This window comes from Macrobrachium nipponense, chromosome 2 (genome assembly GCF_015104395.2).
Source record: "Macrobrachium nipponense isolate FS-2020 chromosome 2, ASM1510439v2, whole genome shotgun sequence".
NCBI lineage: Eukaryota > Metazoa > Arthropoda > Malacostraca > Decapoda > Palaemonidae > Macrobrachium > Macrobrachium nipponense.
In genome coordinates, this window is record NC_087201.1 from 125485854 (window position 1) to 125508843 (window position 22990).

Below are 22990 nucleotides of genomic sequence, written 5' to 3' on the forward strand. Positions count from 1 at the left end.
GCTTTCATATCCCTTTCTTCTCGCCACAAACTAGTCATTATTGTTAAAATATAGTGTTATTACTCAGCATTCAATCCTGAAAAAGCGGGAGTCTTCTTAATGAAGCGTCTTCTTGCTCAACTTTGGAGTCTCAAAGTGGCCAGCGCCACACTTCACAAGCTCAGAAACTTCATATCCTCTGCTGCCTCCTTTGCCTCTGTCTTATTAAGAAATTTAATAATATCATTTCTGCATATTCGCTAATAAGGACGTTGCCATTTGTGTTATGTCAGATTTACGATGTGTATTTCTCAGAAGGATTTCCTTACCGTAAATATTCCTTGGTATATTCTGCAAAGGTAATTTTTGACTCCAGTATTCCTTGTTCTTCATGATGTTATGTCATAGGTGACCTCACCTGATGTCATGACTCAATGTTTTTTTCACTTAGCATCTTTTTTTATTGTTTTTATTCAAGGCACAAGAACATCTCTCATCCTTCATCTTGTATGGAATTAGCACATCTGTAGAAAGTTCTTAACCGTCCATGGTCACTTTGCAGTCTTAGAAAAATTGGTGGGTATGGTATTTATTGTTGACCACCAGGCACGTTCAGATACAACGGGAAAGAACTAAATGGAAGCCAGGAAAAGCTTGTATTTCATGTTCTATGAGGTTGACCTTGTATGTCCACAAGTTCAATCCTACTTGGCTTTTTCCTAAGTTACGCACAAAACCTTGGGCTAGTTGAATCTTATTTCGTGTGTGATGTGTGATTACGCACCTAAGTTGTCTGAGCATGTTTTCCCGACGCCCGTTATTCGCTTTTCTGTTCTAGTATATGCAAGTGTAGCCTTTACACTTCCTCGGCAATGCATAAAAGGTGAGGTACAGTATCTGGTGATGTCATGTCATCAGTAGGGGCACCAAACGGTGCTTATGTTGCCGCACTAGCTGAATCATTTGAAGACGTTTATAGTAATTTTACGTAATTCATTTAGCAGTCAATTTATTTTAACTAAATAATATACGTATTACTGTATATTTCCTATCTAATTTTATCAATTAAACAGTTCTTCTTAAAGTAATTACCAGGTTTCTGTAGTTTTGACTAAAAACATTTTATGTTGCCTAGCCTATGCTAAACCTGATAACTTGTTTTACAAAAAAGTAATGATATAATTCATTTGGGGAATATTTCATACAATATAACTAACACTTAGTTAACCGTATTTCTATTGTGCTACTAATTTGAAATGGGTTACCTTCGGTTGGGAATATGGCTTAGCTAATCTTCCAGAACATATTTACTGTACTGAGCTTTGGCTGTAAGACGACAATTGGCACCTTCACCTTTGCTCCCTCTGCTGACTGCTTTCGGTAAACTGTAGCTTCATGATACAAAAAAAGATGCCTCTGTTATTTTTGATCAGTAATTTATCGCTTCAGACATATAAATTAATAATATCAAAAAATGTATAAAGTTCATTATATATGTTACTTGCTAGCTGTTTGCGGATTATAAACTGATCATGTTTCACAAGCGAAAATGTAACAATGACGTGATTATGAAAGAAATGTCGTCACCATTTCCTATCTAATGTAGTTCTCAGCAACTTTTTAAGGTGTCAGATAGAAAAGTTATGCATATATGTCTATATTTACATAAAGTACAGGTTAGATCTTGAATGACATCCTGTTATGTTAGTAGAGCACTTTTATAACAAAATCTTCGAAGATACATTTCAAAATGACGTTGATGAGGGCGTCGTTTGAGTCATAGCAGTAGTGAGCACCCGTCTATGAATGAATGTTCAAGAGGAAGAGGATAATCTAAGGTTGTTTTCGCTCTTGTGATGTTAATAGGGTATTCATGCCGGAATATTTGCATTAAATTAACATACTTCATCTTCCTGGATCTTTTGTGCATGGCATTGATGAGATGTCTCTAGGTTTCTCGACTACTTAGCGGGAAAGTACAGGAATCTGTCTACTCTACAGATTTTTGAAAACCATCAATATAATGTCTTCCAGCTCCCGTTTACCTTCAAATGCATTTGATGATGGACAGCTGTAATTTGGCGAACGCTTTTAGTCTAGTAGGTTAATGTAAATTTTTACAATGAAATTATAAGTTATTTTTCATTGTAATCATTAAGAAAAGATTAATTCATAGCGATTGTATGTATTATCAAATGGAAGAAATATTAAGGCGATATGGCGTGACGAATATGATAAGCAACACACACACTCACACACACTACACACACACACACACACACACACACACATATATATATATATACGTAAATAGCCACATGAAAGGTGAAGAATCAAAGACCAGGTACCAAGCGCTTTCGTGTATTGCGTACACTTCTTCGGGGTACCCCGAAGAAGTGTACGCAATACACGAAAGCGCTTGGTACCTGGTCTTTGATTCTTCACCTTTCATGTGGCTATTTACGTACATATTTGTCCCGTGCTGTTTGGTGACTTATTGCTGATATATATATATATATATAATATATATATATATATATATATATAATATATTATATATCGAGCTACAATGTCCTTTAATATCTAATTCGCTCTACCTCGGGATTAATATATTTTCATATATGCTTAACCGAAGTGGAATTTTTTCTCGATAATAGACTTCCCTGGACCCGGGCGCGAACCCATGGATCCTTTCAAATCCAGGAACGTCAGTGAAGCTTTTGGTGTAGTGATAGGTAAAAGCTTCACTGACGTTCCTGGATTTGAAAGGCTCCATGGGTTCGCGCCCGGGTCCAGGCAAGTCTATTATCGAGAAAAAAATTCCCCTTCGGTTAAGCATATATGAAAATATATTAATTCCGAGGTAGAGCGAATTAGATATTAAAGGACATTGTAGCTCGATATATGTATATGAATCACGGAAATGTGAGATGACTTTTATATATATATATATATATATATATATATATATATATATATATATATATATATACGAACTTTGTCTTAATCTTGAATGATTTGTACAATTTCTGTTAATATTTTGCTCATTTTTCCCGTGAAGAAACTTGGCTGTGTATATATCTTATGTATGTCTCACTTGAATTGTGATAACTTCCACATCTTAAGGATCTTGAATCAGCCCTGTGCGAAATAAGGCATAGGAGGAAAGATCAATTTTGTAAGTGAAATAACAATTATATAAAAAAAACCAACGAGATGAAACAAACTTGAAATGGCATGTGAGCCTGCTCAGCAACAGTACAATCCCAGCACTCTAATGAACCTAAATATAGTAATATAGTATTGCAATATATTTTATTTGGAGTGTAAAGACAAGCTAACGTTTTGAGACGCGTAATGTATTGTATTGCGTCTGTTTAAATGCCGTGAAAATAATCCATGGTATAGTGGGACAAGCATGTTATTGATAGTATTGTTTACTCATGAAGACTTAGGTTTGGCTTCGGTGCTCCTTATCCAATTTCTTTCATTTTTCGCCATCCAAGACCCGAGTTTCTTTCTCTGTAGTAACCTTTCGTTTGGCGGTAATACAATTTAAACATGTCTTATATATTTCGTTGAAAGCTGGAAAGCATATCCAAAATGCAACCTACTATGTATAGCCTACTTGGTTAGTGTGATATTTGTAATATTGATACTGCATTGCCGAGTTATAAACTTGTTATTTAACAGGAAACCTGAGGTTTTTTTTATTCTTTTCCAGAGCCGCAGTAGCATGAGTGGTGGAAGTGAGGATGGCCACTCCCCGTCACACTCCTCAGATTATGAGGATCAGGATGATAATGAGGTTAGTAAAACAGTACTCAGACTTTTAGTTGTTACACCTATACTTATTAGCATGTATAAAAGCACATTCGGCTAAATAATTCAATTATGGTAGGCGGCATGGGATATTAGGAAAAAAGTACCGCTAATTTCCACAGTTCAAGCAAAAATTAAGCTTTTGTGAAATAAAAATTGTCATAGTTTCGGATTTAGCTCCATTACTCCATCAGTCTTAACAGTTTCAGTTTACTTCCGCTCGTCCTCTTACCAAAAGTAGTCTTTCAGTTTCTTCACATGACCTACACGTAGAACTTGACCATTCATCTCGACCACACTACATTCATCTCTGTCTGTGCCAACCCGTTTTTCGAGACGAGGATGTCCCGTATAGCGCAAGCATTAATTATCCCTTTGACCACTGTCAATCATATTTCCTCTCCATAACCTGTTCAATCACAATTTTGCATTCGTCAGCCTTAGACTGTAGAATCTATTATGTTATTTTTTTTATATTACGCCTTTAATTTTATCTTTTTAGTCCAATTTCGTCAGTCCAACCATTTTCATGTTTGTTTTCCATCCCTTTTGTCGTCGTTAACCAGTTTCATTCGTGTCTATACCAGAGCTTTGTCTATACTCGGTTGGATGCTCGACTTTTATGTAACGTTACTACCTAAACAAATTTCGTGGTTTAACATCAGTTACCATACGTGGTATATACACATTTTCTTTAGATTTAATCTGTCGCTCTCCGTTACATGTAATAATCGCATCTTAACATGCGTTTCAACACCTTCATTGGTTAGCCCAGGAAGTGTATACGTACTTCATTAGTGCTGTGCTGTTTTCACTCGAATATTGTTGTATGCGCAATAATCATTTTTCTTTTACTCTTAAGATGAACGTCCCTTTAGTCGAATATATTCACAATGTTCTCAGATTCTTCTATTAACATTCGACCAATACAATTGCATAAAACGCATAATGCCTTCTTTCTTCTTCTTTTTACCTTTCCATGGCTGCAGCAGCTACTTCCATCCCATCAACTATATTCAAATCAATATTAGCATATTGACCTACACTTTTTTCCATTTCGAATAATTTTTTTTTGCAATCGACTACAAGTTATGTATACGTTTATCATTGACATTGTTATTAAGATAGTTATGTTGCGTTTTATTGTTTCAAACGGTTCACCGGACTGGTCAAGGTTACTTTCAAATATACCTTGTATGCTTGGGGTAAATTATTCTTTGATGCACATTGATACACAGCAGTATCATAATTATTTGCTTTCAGCTTGAAGGAAGGCAGTTTAATGCATGTACTACTATACATACATGTACTCTAGTTATAAGTTAAACCCAAATTAAGAGGAAATTACAATAATTGTAACAGTACTGTTGAATGAAGCCTTGTAATTTTAGCTAGTTTCGTTTACAATTTATGTACCGAACATTGTTATACATAATTACACGCACACAGTTCTGTTACTTGTGTATGAAAGCCGAAATGTGTGAAATAGAGAGAAATGCTAGTTATTTTCATTTGGGTAGCAAAAAGTTGGTCAAAATACATGTTTATTGTCTTATTTATTTTGATGTTATATGCTATATTGTTCAGTAAACAGTACCCTTATTTCTTTACAAATTTCAAGACAAAGGGTATATGTACAGGAAAATTATACATTCTTGGTGTGTGTGGAAGTTCTGTCACTAATTCATGTGTGATCTTTCATATTCCAAGATGTTAAGCCACCACCTAGTAACATGGAATAGTACACTTTTTGGGATTAATTTATACCCAAATAGAAATGTAAGTGCAACTGACTTGGCCAAGAGTCAGTACTGTACATTTAGGTATGATAAAGATGATAAACAAATTACAGTCGCTATGAGATTCAGGTTCTGTACTTACAACTGAAATCAAACAATCTCCATCAGGATTGCGAAATTGATAACAGGTATTTAGGTATTTATGATAGTTTTGTCACAAAATTCATGTGTACATTTTGTACAGCTGCACTTTGGTCAATCCCTTTTCCCCTAAATTCACGTGTACATTTTGTACAGCTACACTTTGGTCAATCTCCTTTTTCCCCTTCACTAGCATTTAATATTTAATTAACTTCAGTTTTTATAACTATACACTGGGAATGTTTAGCATTTTCACCTACCAAAGGTCCAGGTTATATTCATGGGTAGGGACAGGCCAATGGGCACAGTGGACTAAAATATAATTCTGCTTTTGTTGATTTGGCGGTAAAATCTGTACCCGATTAGGTGATTATCGGGGGTCACAAGGGGGCAAGTTAAGTTAGTAACCTCATCTCAAAAGGCTGGCTGATAAAGGAAAGGCTAATACTTGGCACCACTTCCCTATAAGGCAAAGAGGTGCAATACTAAAATTGCACACAGTACAAGTTTATCCGTATACAGTAGAAGCTTAACTTAGATGCTGTAGAAGGGCAGCATCTGTAGGGCTGGCCTTCTGATAACTAAGTCCTTATAGTACAGCTCAATTATTCTCAAAATATCTCACTGTTATCATTAACAGTAATCTTCATAATTTCTAGCACAAACTAAACCATTCTCCACACAGTACGTACCATACAGTAAGCGATTTGTTTGAAAATGTAGTCTAAAATGGTAGCCTATAAATTTTTTTTTAAAAGTAGCTATTATTAAAGAAATGTTAAGTTGATGTGCTAATTGTCCCATTAACCTATAACTTCTCAATTTCCTTACATTTTTTTAAGTACACTTTCCTTTGCAGACCTTGAATGAGAAGTAAATGGAGAAGCTATTCCCTCTTCAGCAAGAATAATTATAATTAAATATGTATTGCTTAGCGCTGGATGACAGGTGTTAAGACACTTAGACTATAGAAGATGTCACTGTATATAATTTTATTGTCTTGTTCATTTTATTCAAGATTAAATGTTCATTCAGTCAAGTGAAATGTTGAAACTGCCAAATATATGTATAAATAGAAATGGCATCACTTGATATGTCAATATAATTATTTATTAGAAAATTTTAATTTAATATTAGAAAGGTTTACATTTCTTTAAAAAGAGGAGTGGTATTTCTCTTTCTTTATTCTAAGAAGTAATACAGTCTCCATATTTCCAGCGGTCGGGATCAGCTTCCTTGGTTGGACGTATGCGCGGACTTCGTCGTGATATGCAGAAGAAAATTTCTCGTTTGAAGAGCCCAAGAGGCAGTACTTCAAGCTCTCCTGGACCCTTACCAGGAGACAAGGCTGGTTCTGGGGGTTTGCCATTGTCAGGCCATCCACAGCAACAGCAGCAACCTGCAGCTTCGTCATTTGAAAGTCTTCCCTCATCAGCTCCTGTGGGTAAGGAAATAATATTTCGAATCACATAAGCATTGTAAATAAATAGATCTTGATATATACATAATTGGCATATAAGTCTTTTAATGGATTTCTGTTTTCAAAGGGCAAAGAATTTTCAACTTGTACATAGATATTCAGAAAATTCAGGCCATTATTACATAATTTTACCACTTCAGTAAAAAAAAATGTGGCTTTGCCCATTTATTTAAATATTATGACCTACCATAATCTTTAGCTAAGAGAAGTCAGGCACTTTTACTCAATTTTTATGCAACCCCGACATTCTATGGAAGCCAAATTTACTTTTCCTATTGGTAAATCCCTGTTTATTATAAGGCTACTATAGTTCATCATATGATCTTGTGCAGGAGAATTTCAATACTTGGATTAGGAACTTTTTTGAAAGTTCTGTATCTATAAGGCTTTCAGTAATACTCAGGTGTGGTTAATTTCATAAAAGAAAAAAAAAATTCTTTGCTGAAATATCTTTGAAAAGACAAATAACCATTTAGTTTAATGTTCACCTGACATGCTGACTCTGGGAGTTGTCTTTCTGTAGATCACAGACTATTGAGGGTGGAAGCTATTTTATATTCAATATAGAGTATTATCATATGATTGTATAGTTCTTGCATTAGTGATAATTAATTTTGCAACTGCTAACACTGGACTACTAGGTAAAGTACCTACTAGTTAAAAATTAAAGAGCTTGCATTTTTTTTTTTTTTAACATCCTCTGATGTTTGTGTTAAATGCATTAAAATTGAAAGGGCAGCAGTCTTCCCCACAACAAGGCTCCATTTTCTAATAAAGATTGGAGATTCATTCTTACAAAATTTGATTAATCTCTTCACACCATTAATTCCAAAAGTATTCATAGTACGTACTGAAACCTTTACATCTACATACTGTACTATTATTACACTTATCCTAAGTATGACAGGGACCTTCTAATCTCAGACAATCTGAAGAGCCACATACATCATGTCCAGCTCTTTTTATTATTGGTCCAAAACTCTTAGTATGTCTAGGAAACCACTCGGACACTTTTCATGAAGCACGAGGATAAAGTGAACTTTGATATTGGGAACTTATTGTAGTAATGTTCACAAAAACTATTTCCAAACTCACCTTATTTGATAATAACAATAATTCACATCCCCTACAACATACAAACTATTAGTACAGTAGTAATATTCAACATAAGCATACATCTTTTACGCCTCGTGGTGAGTATTCAGCGTTTAACACTAAAATTCCAAAAATATGAAATTCATAAGTGTGACAATGTTTACAAAAACTAATTGGAACAAACTGATATATCTTATGCCTCAGAAGGCAAAATCAGATGTTAAATACAGCATTAAAAATGCAGAACTAGCAAATAAAAAAACATCCGATACAAAAAGGGCAACTGTTAAGAATGCATAGTTATCTAGGAACCAAGTGATCCACAGTGTTAAGAACAAGAAATTCCGTACTTCTTTCAATTGTGCAGAGTCCCACTTCTTTGAGGTGCAGTTTCTCCAACTAAAGAAATTACTAGAATAACCCCATTTGAAAATCTCAAATCCAAAGATATTAATTGCATGGACCAGTTAGGCCATCAATAACAGAAATTACCCAGTACAATCATCTGAAACTGGTGACATAACCTCTACTTTTCAAGACAACCAAGATTTGCATTTTTCATGCTTCAGCTTGAAATGGTCTATTGTGAGAGGGTACTTACTCATTCAGCTAAAGGATAAAAGTTCCAAGTACCCACCTTCACTGGAAACATACTCAGGCAGACGATGAGCCTCACTGACTGTCTTACAAATCTATTTATAGTCAACAAAAATTGATCCTGATGCTATGCACTATGTATTTTCTTGGGTTATTCCACAATAACTCCAAGTGTTAGCATAATGGGGACCTTGGGACCATATTACTTATTGTATCATGTAACAAATAATGGTAATACGTATGTATATATTACTGATGACTTTAATTTTCAACAATTACTGTATTTTGAATCATTTTTGAAGTTCCTGGCCATACCCCTAACAAACATAAAATTGCATTGAATTTTTCTCCAAAGATATTCAGCTTTTCAATATTAGTTTAAATTTTGTTTCAGCATCAACTACAGCTTTAGGCAGTAACAGATCTTCTTTATCTGGGGAAGAAGCAGAACCATACACTGGGCCATTTATTGGTAGAGCAAGGGCATTAGTAGACTGTCAGCCATCACCATATGATAGAGATGCTCTTAAGTTTAAGGTACAGTAATTGGTATTTTAATTTGACTTATGTAACCAATGGCAGATTTAGGAGGAAGCTTTGTAATTTATATTTTCACATAATCTACAGTAATCTTGTTTTTAATTTCAAGAGAAATTAAATTTTTCACCTGTCAAACAGTTTACTTCCTATGTCAAATCCAATTTTACATTACATTAAGATTCAGTCTTTAATTACTATTAAGTGTGCTGATTCAGGTACTGTTGACTCGCTCCGAAATGCCTTTTTTATACAATGGATCTAAAGAGTGTATAAACTACAGTGATCTGTTTGCTGTACAGATGCTAGTTTTGGCATTTTGTTTTTTAATGATTATTTTATTGGCTTGCTTATCGTTGATTTTGAAAAAATATATTTGTTTGTTATGTTTGAAGATGCACGTTTCATAGCTAGATTTTCTTCATGCATTGAAAATTTCATAAAGTAATATTCACATGAAACTGTTATTATAAATACATTTAGTTTTAAATGCATGGCTAAGCAGCTGTTTTATCTTTATGTACTACATACATTAATAATCGTTAAATATTTGTTTTGAAGGCATTGGGTTTGCTCTGCTTAGCTACTTTCCATTGTTTTTCGTATCAAAAGTAATAAGGATAGACGTCATGTGGTATGACTAAGATTTGATGCAGGACAGCGGAATCTTTGCATTTCCAGATGTGATGTATCATTAATGAGTGACTTGTTTTACAGAAAGGTGATATAATAGATATAATTGCCAAAAATCCCTCTGGATTGTGGAAGGGATGTGTAGATGGACGAGTAGGTCATTTTAAATTTATTTTGGTTGAAGAAGAAGTAGAGCGCCCAACTCGTCGTAGTCGTCCCTGGCGAGGATCAACACCCCGCCGAGGGAGAGCACATACTCTTGAGGAACTCCTTACACGTCTTCATCTTGGGCATCTCATTCAGGTAATTTCCATTCATGGTTTGGATTTGTTCCACACAAGATTTCTTTGTTCAATAATGTATTTGGACTATGCAAAATTTGATTACGTATCTTTAAATGCATGTCCCATAAAAGAATAAACATATTAAGGTACAAAAGAAAAAATAATAGGCCATTTGGGATAGCAAATACATTTGCTAAAAGCAAAAAAACCAGTATTTGAAAAAAAGAAGAAGAAGAAGAAGAAGCTGATCAGGTGTAAGAAAAATCATGGAGCACCAATCTCTGGGGTTTCACTGGTGTGTTTTCCTTATGGAGAAAGCAACAACTCAAATTTGAAGACTGGTGGCTGGCCCCTCTCTCTATAGAGTAGAATTAAAATGAGTTTGGCGTATCTGAGAGGAGAGTATGAATATCCTTGAACAAAGCCTGTATCCATCTCGAAATGCATATACAACCCAAGGCTCTGCTCCTAGCTCCTATCACTTGGCTTAGGAGCAAAGACTTAACCTCCCTTCTTTGGCTATGGAGGAAGGGGATTACCGTCCTCAGTGACCCCCTCCCTTCTTGATATTACCCGAGAGAGGAAGGCAAAAAAACAGGGATAACTCCTTGCCCTTCCTTAGAGGATGAAGACTACACAACCTGTCTGGGTTTCTGAAGAGTTGCTTCATAGATCAAGATGTCAAAGTTGTGCTAGACCTACAGGTTTAGAATTAGCTTCTTTCCCACCTAAAGGTTTGAAATAGAACAGTTAGTCAGGGAATCTTGGACCTCTTGAAATTCTGTACTCGACCACCACCACCTCACTACTATTTACGAAGAGTAGTGACTAGCCCAACACCAGACTGTTCCGAAGCAAGAGGCTTCTTCAAGCAAACCTGCTTTGAGAAAAGAGGCACAACCCCTGGTGAGCCAGGAAGGTTAGGGCCTTACCTCATGACACTGTGAAACTCCTAATGACTATGCCGTGCTGGACATGGTACTTTACGAGTTTGGTCAGGTTGTCCATAAATACATCCAGGAACTCCCGTACAAGTCGAGGTATTTGGGGCTATGGGGGCGGGCTGCGTGATGAGCTGCTGTTTCACTACATCCACCGGTATGTTGTAGGCTTTTGGGAAGTCTGCTCCTAAAAGCAGGACTGTTATGTCTGCTGTGATGAACGTCATGTTGTACTGCTTCCCGTCAAACAACAAATTCATGTTCTGTTTCCCATATATTTTCAGTGGGGCTCGGCTCCGCTGGCAGTGGACACTTGTAGTGCTGGGGATTGGACTGAAGTGTTCATGCGGGTTGGCTGCCACAAACAACTTGCATTTGCCAGTGTCAACCAGGATCTGTGGATCTGTCTTTTTGCCTTTAACCCTCTTACGTCGAAGGGGTATAATAAAAATCGTCTCCCGTATGCCGAGGCAGTCTCGGAGTGAACGCCGAAGCAGAATTTTTTTTTTTTTCTTTTAAATCATATCGCGCTTAGTTTTCAAGATTAAGAGTTCATTTTTGGCTCCTTTTTTTGTCATTGCCTGAAGTTTAGTATGCAACCATCAGAAAAAAAAATCATTATCATATATAAATAATGCGATATATGATAGCGCAAAAACAAAATTTCATATATAATTGTATTCAAATTGCGCTGTAGGCAAAACGTTTAAAGCTAAAGAGTTAATTTTTTTTCGTTGTATTGTACAATAAATTGCGATCATTTTGGTATATAACACATTGTAAAATGATCAAAGCAACACTGATAAAATATTATCACAAAATGATGCATGAATTCGTAACGTGCGGACGTAAAAAAATGTTTTTTTCAAAAATTCACCATAAATCTAAATATTGTTGAGTTAAAGTTGACCGAATGTCTAATTTTTTAATATTTTTTTTTATATGCAAATATTTCAAAAATGAGAAAAGCTACAACCTTCAATTATTTTTTGTTGTATTCTACATGAAATTGCGCTTATTTTCATATATAAAACTCTATGAAACGCCTAATATGAAACGGAGCAAATATAACGATAATGCGACGTACACATTTCAGAGATTTGCGGCGGAGAATCCGCGCGCGGAGGGAAGGAAAGTTTTTTTAAAATTCACCATAAATCTAAATATTGTGCTAGAGACTTCGAATTTGTTTCAAAATGAAGATAAATGACTGAATATTACTAGACTGTAAGAGTTTTAGCTTACAATTGCGTTTTTTTTTGACTATTCAGTAGAGTCAAAGTTGACCAACGTGGTTTTTTATCTATGTATTGTGATTTATATGCAAATATTTCAGAAATGAGAAAAGCTACAACCTTCAATTTTTTTTTTTTTTTTTTTTTTTTTTTGTATTCTACATAAAATTGCGCACATTTTCATATATAAAACTTTGTATGTAACGGCTAATTTAAATGGTGCAAACATTACGACAATCGCACAAAAAAAAATTTGATTTTTTCGGAAGAGTTACCGCGCGGACGTAAGGAAAATATTTTTTTTTTTCATAAATTGAAATATTGTGCTAGAGACTTCCAATTTGTTGCCAAAACTGAAGGTAAATGATTGAATATTACTAGAATATAAGAGTTTTAGCTTACAATTGCGTTTTTCGACCATTTCGGTCGAAGTTGACCGACAGTTGAAATTTTGGCACTTATCATTATTTATATGAAAATATTTCAAAACTGATTAAAGCTACAACCATGGGTTGTTTTTAGTTGTATTCTACATGAAATTGCGCACATTTCCATATATAAAACTTCATGTAACAGCAAATTTCAAATGGTGCAAACATTACGACAATCGCATTCAAAAAAAAAAAAATTATCGGAAGAGTTACCGCGCGGACGTAAGGAAAAATTTTTTTTTTATCATTAATTCACCGTAAATCAAAATATTGGGCTAGAGACATCCAATTTGTTGCAAAATGAAGGTAAATGATTTTTTTGTATTCTACATAAAATTGCGCACATTTTCAATATTAAAACTTTATATAACGGCTAATTTAAAATGGTGCAAACATTACGACAATCGCACAAAAAAATTTGATTTTTTTCGGAAGAGTTACCGTGCGGACGTAAGGAAAAATTTTTTTTTTTCATAAATTCACCATAAATTGAAATATTGTGCTAGAGACTTCCAATTTGTTGCAAAATGAAGGTAAATGATTGAATATTACTAGAATATAAGAGTTTTAGCTTACAATTGCGTTTTTCGACCATTTCGGTCGAAGTTGACCGACAGTTGAAATTTTGGCACTTATCATTATTTATATGAAAATATTTCAAAACTGATTAAAGCTACAACCATGGGTTGTTTTTAGTTGTATTCTACATGAAATTGTGCACATTTCCATATATAAAACTTCATGTAACAGCAAATTTCAAATGGTGCAAACATTACAACAATCGCACAAAAAAAAATTGATCGGAAGAGTTACCGCGCGGACGTAAGGAAATTTTTTTCATTAATTCACCGTAAATCAAAATATTGGGCTAGAGACGTCCAATTTGTTGCAAAATGAAGGTAAATGATTGAATATTACTAGAATATGAGAGTTTTAGCTTACAATTGCATATTTTTACCATTTCGGTAGAGTCAAAGTTGACCGAAGGTTGAAATTTTGGCACATCGTTATTTATATGAAAATATTTCAAAACTGATAAAAGCTACAATCATGAGTATTTTATTTTTGTATTCTACATGAAATTGCGCACATTTTCATATATAATACTCCATGTAACAGCTAATTTAAAAAGGTGCTAAAATTTTGTCAAAGGGATGAAATAATTTCCGAGATGTGTCACTGATACTTTTTAGTGCGATCAGAAAGAAATTCGCGCTTGCGCGCCTGCGTAACGATTGTAAACAAAACAATGCCTTGATCCGTGAGCTCCCAGCATCCCCCAAGGCGTGTGATTCAAAAGTTTTCGGCTGGTATGCCTATAAGTATTTTTCCGTGAATTTTTTTAAAAACTTTTTTATGTCGACGTTTAATACGTCAATCGGCACCCGGGAGACAATTTATGTCAACGTTTAATACGTCCCATCGGCGTAAGAGGGTTAAGGAACAAAGTGGAAAGCAGTTGCAGTTTCTCTTAGGAGGCAACCAGTCTGTGCCCACCGCTGATGTTTAGTATGTTGGGTTGTTGCTGCAACTTTTTTGAATGTTTGTTGACGTAAGGCAGTTGTTTTCACATTTTTAGGCTTCATTCCCAAACCTCCAGTAGCAGTGAATGAGGGCAGTGGGGTCCTGTGGATTGCTGTCCGTCTCTGCACTGTTCTGCTGCTGTGGCTGTGGGGTGGCTGCTGCTACAGGTGGCCATGTAGGCTCAGTCAACTTGTGGGCCAGGGGGACAAGGACAATGTAAACCATCTTTAGGACCTTATCGATAGTTGATGCGTTGGTGATGGCTTGACAGTTTGGCAGAGATAATTTTGTGAGTAGGACCTCTCTCACAAGGTCCAACAGTTTCTGGCTCCCCACCTGTAGAGGGGATCACAACTAGCCACCCAGTTGCTTGTAGATGTCCAATGGCTGCTGGTCTCCTATTGCTGCCCCCATGTTGTCATGGAAGTTCTTTGCTTTGAGGGCAGGCAGCTACTGAGGGACACTTCAGTTGCTTCCTCAGTGCTTCTAGGAGGTGTGGTCTTTTGGTCAGCGAGTAATTCTGTAATTTGTTCAAAGATGTTATCTGGCAGGAACTAGAGGATGGTGCTGGCTTTGCAGGATGTGAAGGTGAACTTCTCGGACTTCAAGATGGCCCTTGCTGTGAAGAACCAGGCCTCTGGGTTGTGGATTGTGAAGGCTGGCAGGCGGATGCTTGCTGCTGCTGCTGCTGCAGCATTGTCGCTGGATGGGCTGGTGCAGGCATTCTGTCACGTCTTTGGTGTTTTTTCATGTGCATTTGATTGGTAGCTCAACATTCCTGTCGTCTTTGTGGTATCTTCTCTTAGTACATCTTACCCTTCGTTGCTCGGTGGTATTTCTCTCTCCAGTTTCTCTCATTATGTTGTGGAGAGCCTGTTCTTTATCTTTGTTTCTTTCTTGGTCTGCCAGCCTCTGTTTTGATTGAGGGGTGTTATTTCTCTCATTCCAGATGTTGACCAACCTTCTTCTGTATCCTCTGTCTGGTTGCTTTTGATGTAGCATCTCCATATTTGCTTATTTTCTTCTCTTGTCAACTTTGTCTTCTGGTATCTGTAGCTCCAGTCTCTGGTTGCTGGTCACTGTTGTGGTGGTGGTCAGTTGCCGGATGACGACCTCCAAGTACCTGACCATCTTCCCTGGCTGCTGGATGAAGTTCCTGTTGCCAGAGGTTCCATGTATCTCTTCGTTTAATCTTTCATTTCTTTCCAGTCTTGCTGAGTTTCGCTATTTGACCCTTAGTACCCTACCACATCCAAAATTGGTACTCATTTACAGCTGAGTAGACTAAGGAAATTATGGTAAAGATCTTTCCCAAGGAATCGGTGACAAGGAGAGTGAGTCACCCATCCAATGACAGACCAGCTCCAATATTGCTTAATCAGTCCAGTCCATTGATGAGCTAAACCACTCTGCCATGGTGCCTTTTATTGTGATTATTCAGAAGATGAACCCTATTCATTTGGAACAAGCCTATGGGGCAACTGATTGTAATTTGAGCTTCTAAGAATGTGTTCATTCAAAGGAAGTAACAGAAGTAAATGGGAAATCAGAAAGAGAAAATAAGTTATTAGAAAAAAAACCATACAAATAAACAAATTAATAAATACTAATATAAGTAAAATATTTTATAAATACAAATACAGTGTTCTCCAGATTCACGGACTCTCACATTCGCGGATTTCTCTCTGGAACATTTCCCCTTATTATTCTTGGAAAATTTGCCTATTCGCAGTATTTTTCTATGAGAAAAATCCATAAATTCCTGGGTTTTTTTTATCAATTTCATCATATGCACTTTTTGTGATAAAACTATTAAAAAACCGGGTATAAAAATTTTTAGTGGGTTTTTCTTGAGTTTTAAATAGCAAAATAGGAGGTTTTAAGCATTTTTATAGGGGTTCTAACTATCCGGGGGGGGGGGGTGTCCAGTATGCATACCAGTGAATATGGGGGGACCACTGTATAAGTAAAATATTAAAATTAGAAAAGTTTAATTGCATTAGGAGAGTAATGCATTACATCTTTGCTTGAAATTCTGGAGTTTGGATTGCATATCATCCTCTGGGAGGCTGTTCCCACAGTCCAATTGTGTGAGGAATAAAGGACCTCTGGAGTCTAGATGTTTGACAGCAAGACACATTTACTGTATATTGTGCCATTGTTCATCAAATCTGGTTGCTCTTGGCAGGAAATGGGGATAAGGGATCCAATGTGAATGTGAAAGATGTTAAAATTTTACAACTTATGAAAAAGCAATAAACAAGAGACCATCCATTGATAGTTCAGGTCATAACAAACCTACCACCACATACACTCTAAAGAGAGATATCTCAGGCAGAAGCAGACATCCACACCGAAGAACATTATGTACGTATTCCAGTAAAGGAAGGACAAATGACCAAAAACAGGTTGCGCTGATTTTATCACTGATATAAACCTATCGGGCCTTATGATCAATAGTACTTAACTTTTGTGCAGCATTTGCTGTCATTTGAAGTTTCTCAAAAGTAAGATGTGAGTGAAGTTAAAGCCTTGTGATTTAGTAGGAATAATCACAGGTTCAACTTAATAGTCAGAAGGAGTGCAAGAAGACTTCCTCACTTGATGGGAGCCAAAGAAAAAGTGCATGGAGATGACAGTGAGGTAGGGAGGGTTATTCCCCTTTAACCACTGGTTAACTATCTTGTGACCAAGTTCAACCAACATTTCCAGCTCACACTGAAAGATGTACTCCAATATAAAGGGCAATGTTTTGGATTTCCACTGAAATCAAGGATGTAGTTGGGAATCAAAGAAACACTTAGACAAACCCTTTAATGCTGCCTATAAGTGTATCCCTCATGGAGATATCCCCATCCATGTGAGGAATACTTTAGCCCACATAATGATAAGATAAAACTGCATAATGTAGATATAAAATGGTTAGTGTTGTATATATTTTTTTTACCAAAAATTTACTTTATTCACAGTGTGTGTTGCTGTGAAAGATCTATGTTGTCACAATGCCAGATATCCTCTAAATCATTCATTCATTCTTAATACTTTAAATTTCCATTGGTACTCAATGCTGTAATCTTTTTATTTTCCAGGTATTTGTTCTCAACGGCTATGAAGACCTTGAGCAATTTCGTGATGTGGAAAAAGCAGATCTAGACTGCCTTGGAATAACTGATCCAGAAACCTGTGCCAAAATTTTGACTGCTGTGGCACTCCTCCATGATGCAGATTCAGAACCTGAACAGGATTTACCAGAAACCTTAGAAACAACTGAGGTAGCCTTACGCAGAGGTGACCATGGTAGAGATTCAGGTTGTTACACAGACCATCGAAGTACTGCTGTTGTAACCTTAGATGAAAATAATTTAGACACAAGACAATCCACTCCTTCTACTGACACATCTTCTGGTTATCATTCCCGGGGTGCTTATAACATTCCACTAGGGGAAGCCACTTTAACATCTAGGGATGATCACAGTTCTGCTCTTGATTCACCTTCTTCTGAATCAGCCCCTACGAGTGGTACAGGCCAACCTGGACCACACTCTGAACCCCATTCATATCGTGCCCACCTTGCTACCGTCCTACCTGCCAGCCCAAGAGCAAAACTACGTCAACAGCAAGATCATAAGCAGAAGCAGGATTCCCAAGTGGACTATGAAGCAAAGTATGTTACAGCTCGCAATGTTTTTGAAAAAGAGGTACTGAAACGAGAAGTACCATTTACAGTACGCTCTCCTAAACGTAATTCAGAATCTCAATCTCCAACAGAGGAAATAGAAAATGAGGAAAAAAGTGAGGAGTCAAGCGTAGCCGTAGCAGAAGAGGCTTCCCCTTGAAAATAACAAATAGAAAAGTAATTATCAAAATGCAGTGTCTGCCTGAAAAAGTACTTCCTCCTCATAAACATTGGTCCTTAAACCCTTTGACTATTATTTAGAGCTCTAAAGTAAAGAAGCTCTTGGTATCACATTCAGTGTGGTTCTGCTACCCCACTCTAATTTAAAAATACTGGAAACGAAAATTTTAGTCTTTGGTGCATCGCAAATTAATTTTACCTGCTTTAAATAGTCATTGGTACATTGCCGATTAATTTTATCAGCTTTACATTAACAATAGCAAAGTCCTCAGTATGAAGTACTTACTCTAAATATGAGGCCACCAGTGCAGGGAGAAAAAGTCAAAGTCAGTGATAGATATTAAACACAGTATTTATGTATTAGACCCTATTTATATTAGTGACTCCTGTGATGTGGAACCTATCTGAATCAAGACAAATTCCTCTGTGTAGCTTGTACTGTCAGGTAGCTAGAAATAACAAGGGAATTCGTACTTATATTCCTATTTTCAGAAGTTTCCCAAGTAATGAGTGGTGCAGTGCAGTTCCTGTTCTTTAGTCTCAAGGGTTTTTCTAGACGTTCCTGTTCATAGGAATATATGGCTGGGAGGAATAAACAACCAATTTGTATAGCCTGTCTTTCACTTTGTCTTAAAAAAAAAAGAACTATATCCAATACCATATCATTTTATAGATTACTGAATTATCAAATATTACCATAATATTGTAAACAATCTCAAAGATTGTCCTTGTATTTAGATTTGAATCTGTAATATAGTTGGTGAGAAATGTGTAATGTGGAGTGCAAATTATCATGCCAATTCAAATTCTTCCTTGTTGTGATCATATATACTGTAATTATTGTTCCTGTAAAAGGTATATATAAATATATATCTTTTGTACATGTGTTCTTATATATCTGCATACCTTTCAAAATTAATTTTTTGGCATTAAAATCTTGATTTAATTTTTATACAAATTTTGTGTTGATGTAAGTTCACCACCTGTAGCTGTTTTTAGCTGCATATTGTAATTTTGTCATTACCACCCTCCAAATTATGTCTTCAACTAAGCTTTATATGAATAGTTTCTTACAGTAAAGCTTTTCCATACTCCTTTTTTTAAGACTAATTATTAGTTATTACGCAAGCTGTTAAAATATGAGTGAACTTATAATTTCAATTTAATTCCTTATAAACATTCACCATAATGGACTTATGTAAGTACAGTATTATTTCTGATATCAATAGTGCGCTTCCCAAAAGGTCACAACACCATATCTTAGAGTCCGGTATTTCCTAATTAAACTAGTGGAATTTTAATCTTCCAACTTTTGTATTGTACAGAATTATGTGTCATTGCTATTTGTAAATAGTCTTATATTAAAATCTTATTTGAACTGATATACATAATTTTATTCCTGACATTTTCTGCTAATCTAACTTCAGGATTTTAATACTGTACCCAAATCTTAACTTCTACCACCACTACTAAACTTTAGTTCTTAATGCAAATTCATTCATTTATTAGTTTATGGGCCATTGTATTACAGAAAATACTTAATATTTTTATAATGTGGACAAAACTTTGGACCATCAGGCTATATAAAGAAAGTAGACTTTACACTACCTGAGGTTTTAGCACAGACTATCCTATTCTGTATAGTATATGCCTAATACTGTATGTATATCCTGGATGTTTACTGGTTCACCAATTTTTTATTGTGGGAACAAGAGGCTATTTTCACAATCAGCAGTGCGCCCAATGGCCAGGACTATTTCCTCTATTGAAGTCTAGCAACAGGATGTCAGACACTCCTCAGAGATCTTTTCCCTCTAGCCACAAAAAGGTTAACTCAAACAAGGAGGGACTAAAAGAGATGGACAGCCTTTGACAAAGTCTTGGTAAGGTGTCCAAATTTCTCTACTGATGGATACTGAAGATTGTGGCATTGAGAATGAACAATCATGGGTAGTAAAATTTGTCTGTGAATAATTGACTCCCCTTTTCTTGTGATAGGCCCTACATTAACAGTCATGGGATGCTGGATGTAAAACATAACTTAATGGTTTTGGGCTTTGGACAGTGAGGCGAGGTTGATGCTGCAGAACCAGGATATCCAGGTGGTGTGCGATAGCTTGCCTGCATTCTATAGTTGTTGTCTCTGGTTCTGAAGGCAACAGGAGAATGGAAAATGATCATTGAACTTTACCTGCTGGGTGAGTTTTTGCAACAAACCCCCTTTAGAATACAGATAAATGGAGCTGGGGCAGCAATCTATCAGTAAAAAGGTCTAACAAACGGATTCAAACACTTGTTAGTTTTGAATACTGTGTTTTGGCCTGAAAACTGCTCCAAAAGCTTTCCCAGTACAGAAGCATCAAATCTGAAACTCTTTGCAGATACCTGCATGACTGACCGACCAGTGATATGAGCTGGACTGAGATGGAATCTGGTCCTCTTACGTTAAGTTTCTCAAGCCCTAGGATTACACCAACAGGAATAAGTAAGATCCTGCACCTTCAATCAAGGTTATGCACCCAAATATGGTCATCAGTACAGATCAGGCACCTTTGTCATAGGAGAATAGAGTTCCAGCCAGCTACTACCAATGAAATCTTGGCTGGATCTTTTAGAATAGAGGGAATATGTACCTACTGGATCCTCAAGCAAAACAAACTTGAATGATGCAGAAAAAGGATATGGCACAGTTTTTTGTTTGTTTGTACGGTGTTTTTACGTTGCATGGAACCTGTGGTTATTCAGCAACGGGACCAACAGCTTTACATGACTTCTGAACCACGTCGAGAGTGAACTTCTATCACCTGAAATACATATCTCTCACACCTCAATGGAATGTACGAGAATCAAACTCGTGGCCATACCGATCATGCCACTGAGGTGTTATATGGTACAGTTGAGTTGATAAAACTTCAAAGCAGGCTTCCAAACTTTGGCAGAAAGTACAGCAGTACCACATTAGACACAGCAAAGAGAGTTGTACCTTTTATGTTAAAGAATAAGTATGTATCCTCCCTTTTTGCTTTTTACTGGAGTATGAATAAATATCCTCCCTCCTTTGTTATATTATGTAAGATGATTTCTTCTCCTTTTATATCAGACATCACCTAATCAGCCCAAGCACTCTGGCAAATGTCTGCCCTTGACATTCTCTTACAAGAAAGAATCACAATATACAAGCCCATCTTAACCGAGGCTGTATATTTCCAGAATGCTTTATTTTCCAATGCCAAGAAAAGATATTGAACAATGGCAATTGGTGATACCAGTTCTGATAAGTTTACTATACTGGCTATTTTACAAAGCAAATAATAAGTAGAGAAGATTATTATACTGGCTATTATATAAGGCAAATAAGTAATAAAAATAAAAATGACAAAGTAAGAGTTAACTGTCCTCACCTCTTAAAAATATGCTCTGTAAAAAAAAATGAAATAAAATAAAAAAAATAGAGAACAGCGTACTTTATTGTCCACAAAAAGAGCAAAAAAGCACGGCTCTAGCCATGAGGTGCAATTGGTATTTCAAATTTTTAAAACCACATGATGTATTAGTACTAACTGACAGATGCAATTATTCTAAAAACATTAGACAAAACATACAAAGTAAATGCAGAGGACCAGTCAAACTCTATCAGATAATAAAAAAATAAAAAAAACATATTAGCATCAATCTCAACTGTAGCAAGCGACATCCACTCACCAACCAGGAAAGCATACTGTGCCAACACCAGAGCCCTGTCCCTTTACAAAATTGCTTTTGCTAGGTGAAGCTACAAAGGAAAACCAATTACAAATTGTTAATACACAAGTAATATCTTTTCAACTACCACTTTTACTATCAACTTCCATTTCATCGCACAATGACCTAATAGGTCCCAGTGCTGTGACCTTTGGCCTAATTTCTATATTCAATTCAATTAAATAAATATATTCACATAAAATTGCAATTTTTACTACAAGCCCATTCCTTCACAGGAGAATTTGCTATTTCAATAATATGATCCTGTAAGCACTGACGCACTCCTTCAGAACCAATCAGTAAATTGATCTAAACACAAGGCTGAAATACCAACACCAGCAAAATTGACAAACAAAAACATTTTAGCAACATCCACAACAGTCAATGTTTTAGCAAGGGTAGACATAACTACTCTTCTTGCTTTAGGAACTGCTGAGTGATGAATGTCTAGTTGCTTTTACATTCACTACCCAATTTACTACTAATGCATTGCAGTTTCGCTTGAACTTCTGAATTCCGAATTCCAACAGCACAACACCCTTGAGGAATAGAGACCTCTTGAACTGGGAAGTTTAACAGTGAGGCACATATGTATATTGCATTTTGGTGTTGCTGTTCTCTGAATCTAGCTGCTCTCAGCAGATAAAGGGGATCAAGGATCAATTGTGAATGTGAAAGATCTCTGTGGTGAAAGTAGTGAAGGAGCTACAAGGTGAGAGAAGTAGACTTGAACCTAATATATTCTTTTGGAAAAAGGACAATAAATTGAACAGCATTTTGTGTACCCACGTAGATGATTTTTGCTACGGAGGAACTGAAGGATTCTTTAAGGAAACGATTGGGAAATTGAAAGGTAAATTGCAAGTAGGAGAACAAGAGCGTAAAAGGTTCAAGTATATAGGAGTACTAATAGAGCAGAAGGAGAATAGATTTTCCCTTAATCAGTGGCAGTATA

General features: G+C 36.1%; 1 protein-coding gene across 6 annotated transcripts in view; it reads left to right on the plus strand.

Annotated features, from left to right (window-relative positions):
* LOC135220969 (uncharacterized) overlaps window positions 1–19676 on the plus strand; it is a 1037101-nt gene extending 1017425 nt beyond the window's left edge. For all 6 annotated transcript variants that reach the window (XM_064258641.1, XM_064258643.1, XM_064258642.1 and 3 more), the window contains 5 exons: window positions 3704–3787; window positions 6900–7125; window positions 9248–9390; window positions 10108–10326; window positions 17528–19676. In XM_064258641.1, the coding sequence (XP_064114711.1) occupies window positions 3704–3787; window positions 6900–7125; window positions 9248–9390; window positions 10108–10326; window positions 17528–18274 (1419 nt within the window). In that variant the 3' untranslated portion in view covers window positions 18275–19676. The remainder of the gene's footprint in view (window positions 1–3703; window positions 3788–6899; window positions 7126–9247; window positions 9391–10107; window positions 10327–17527) is intronic.
* The last annotated feature ends 3314 nt before the right edge of the window (window positions 19677–22990 follow it).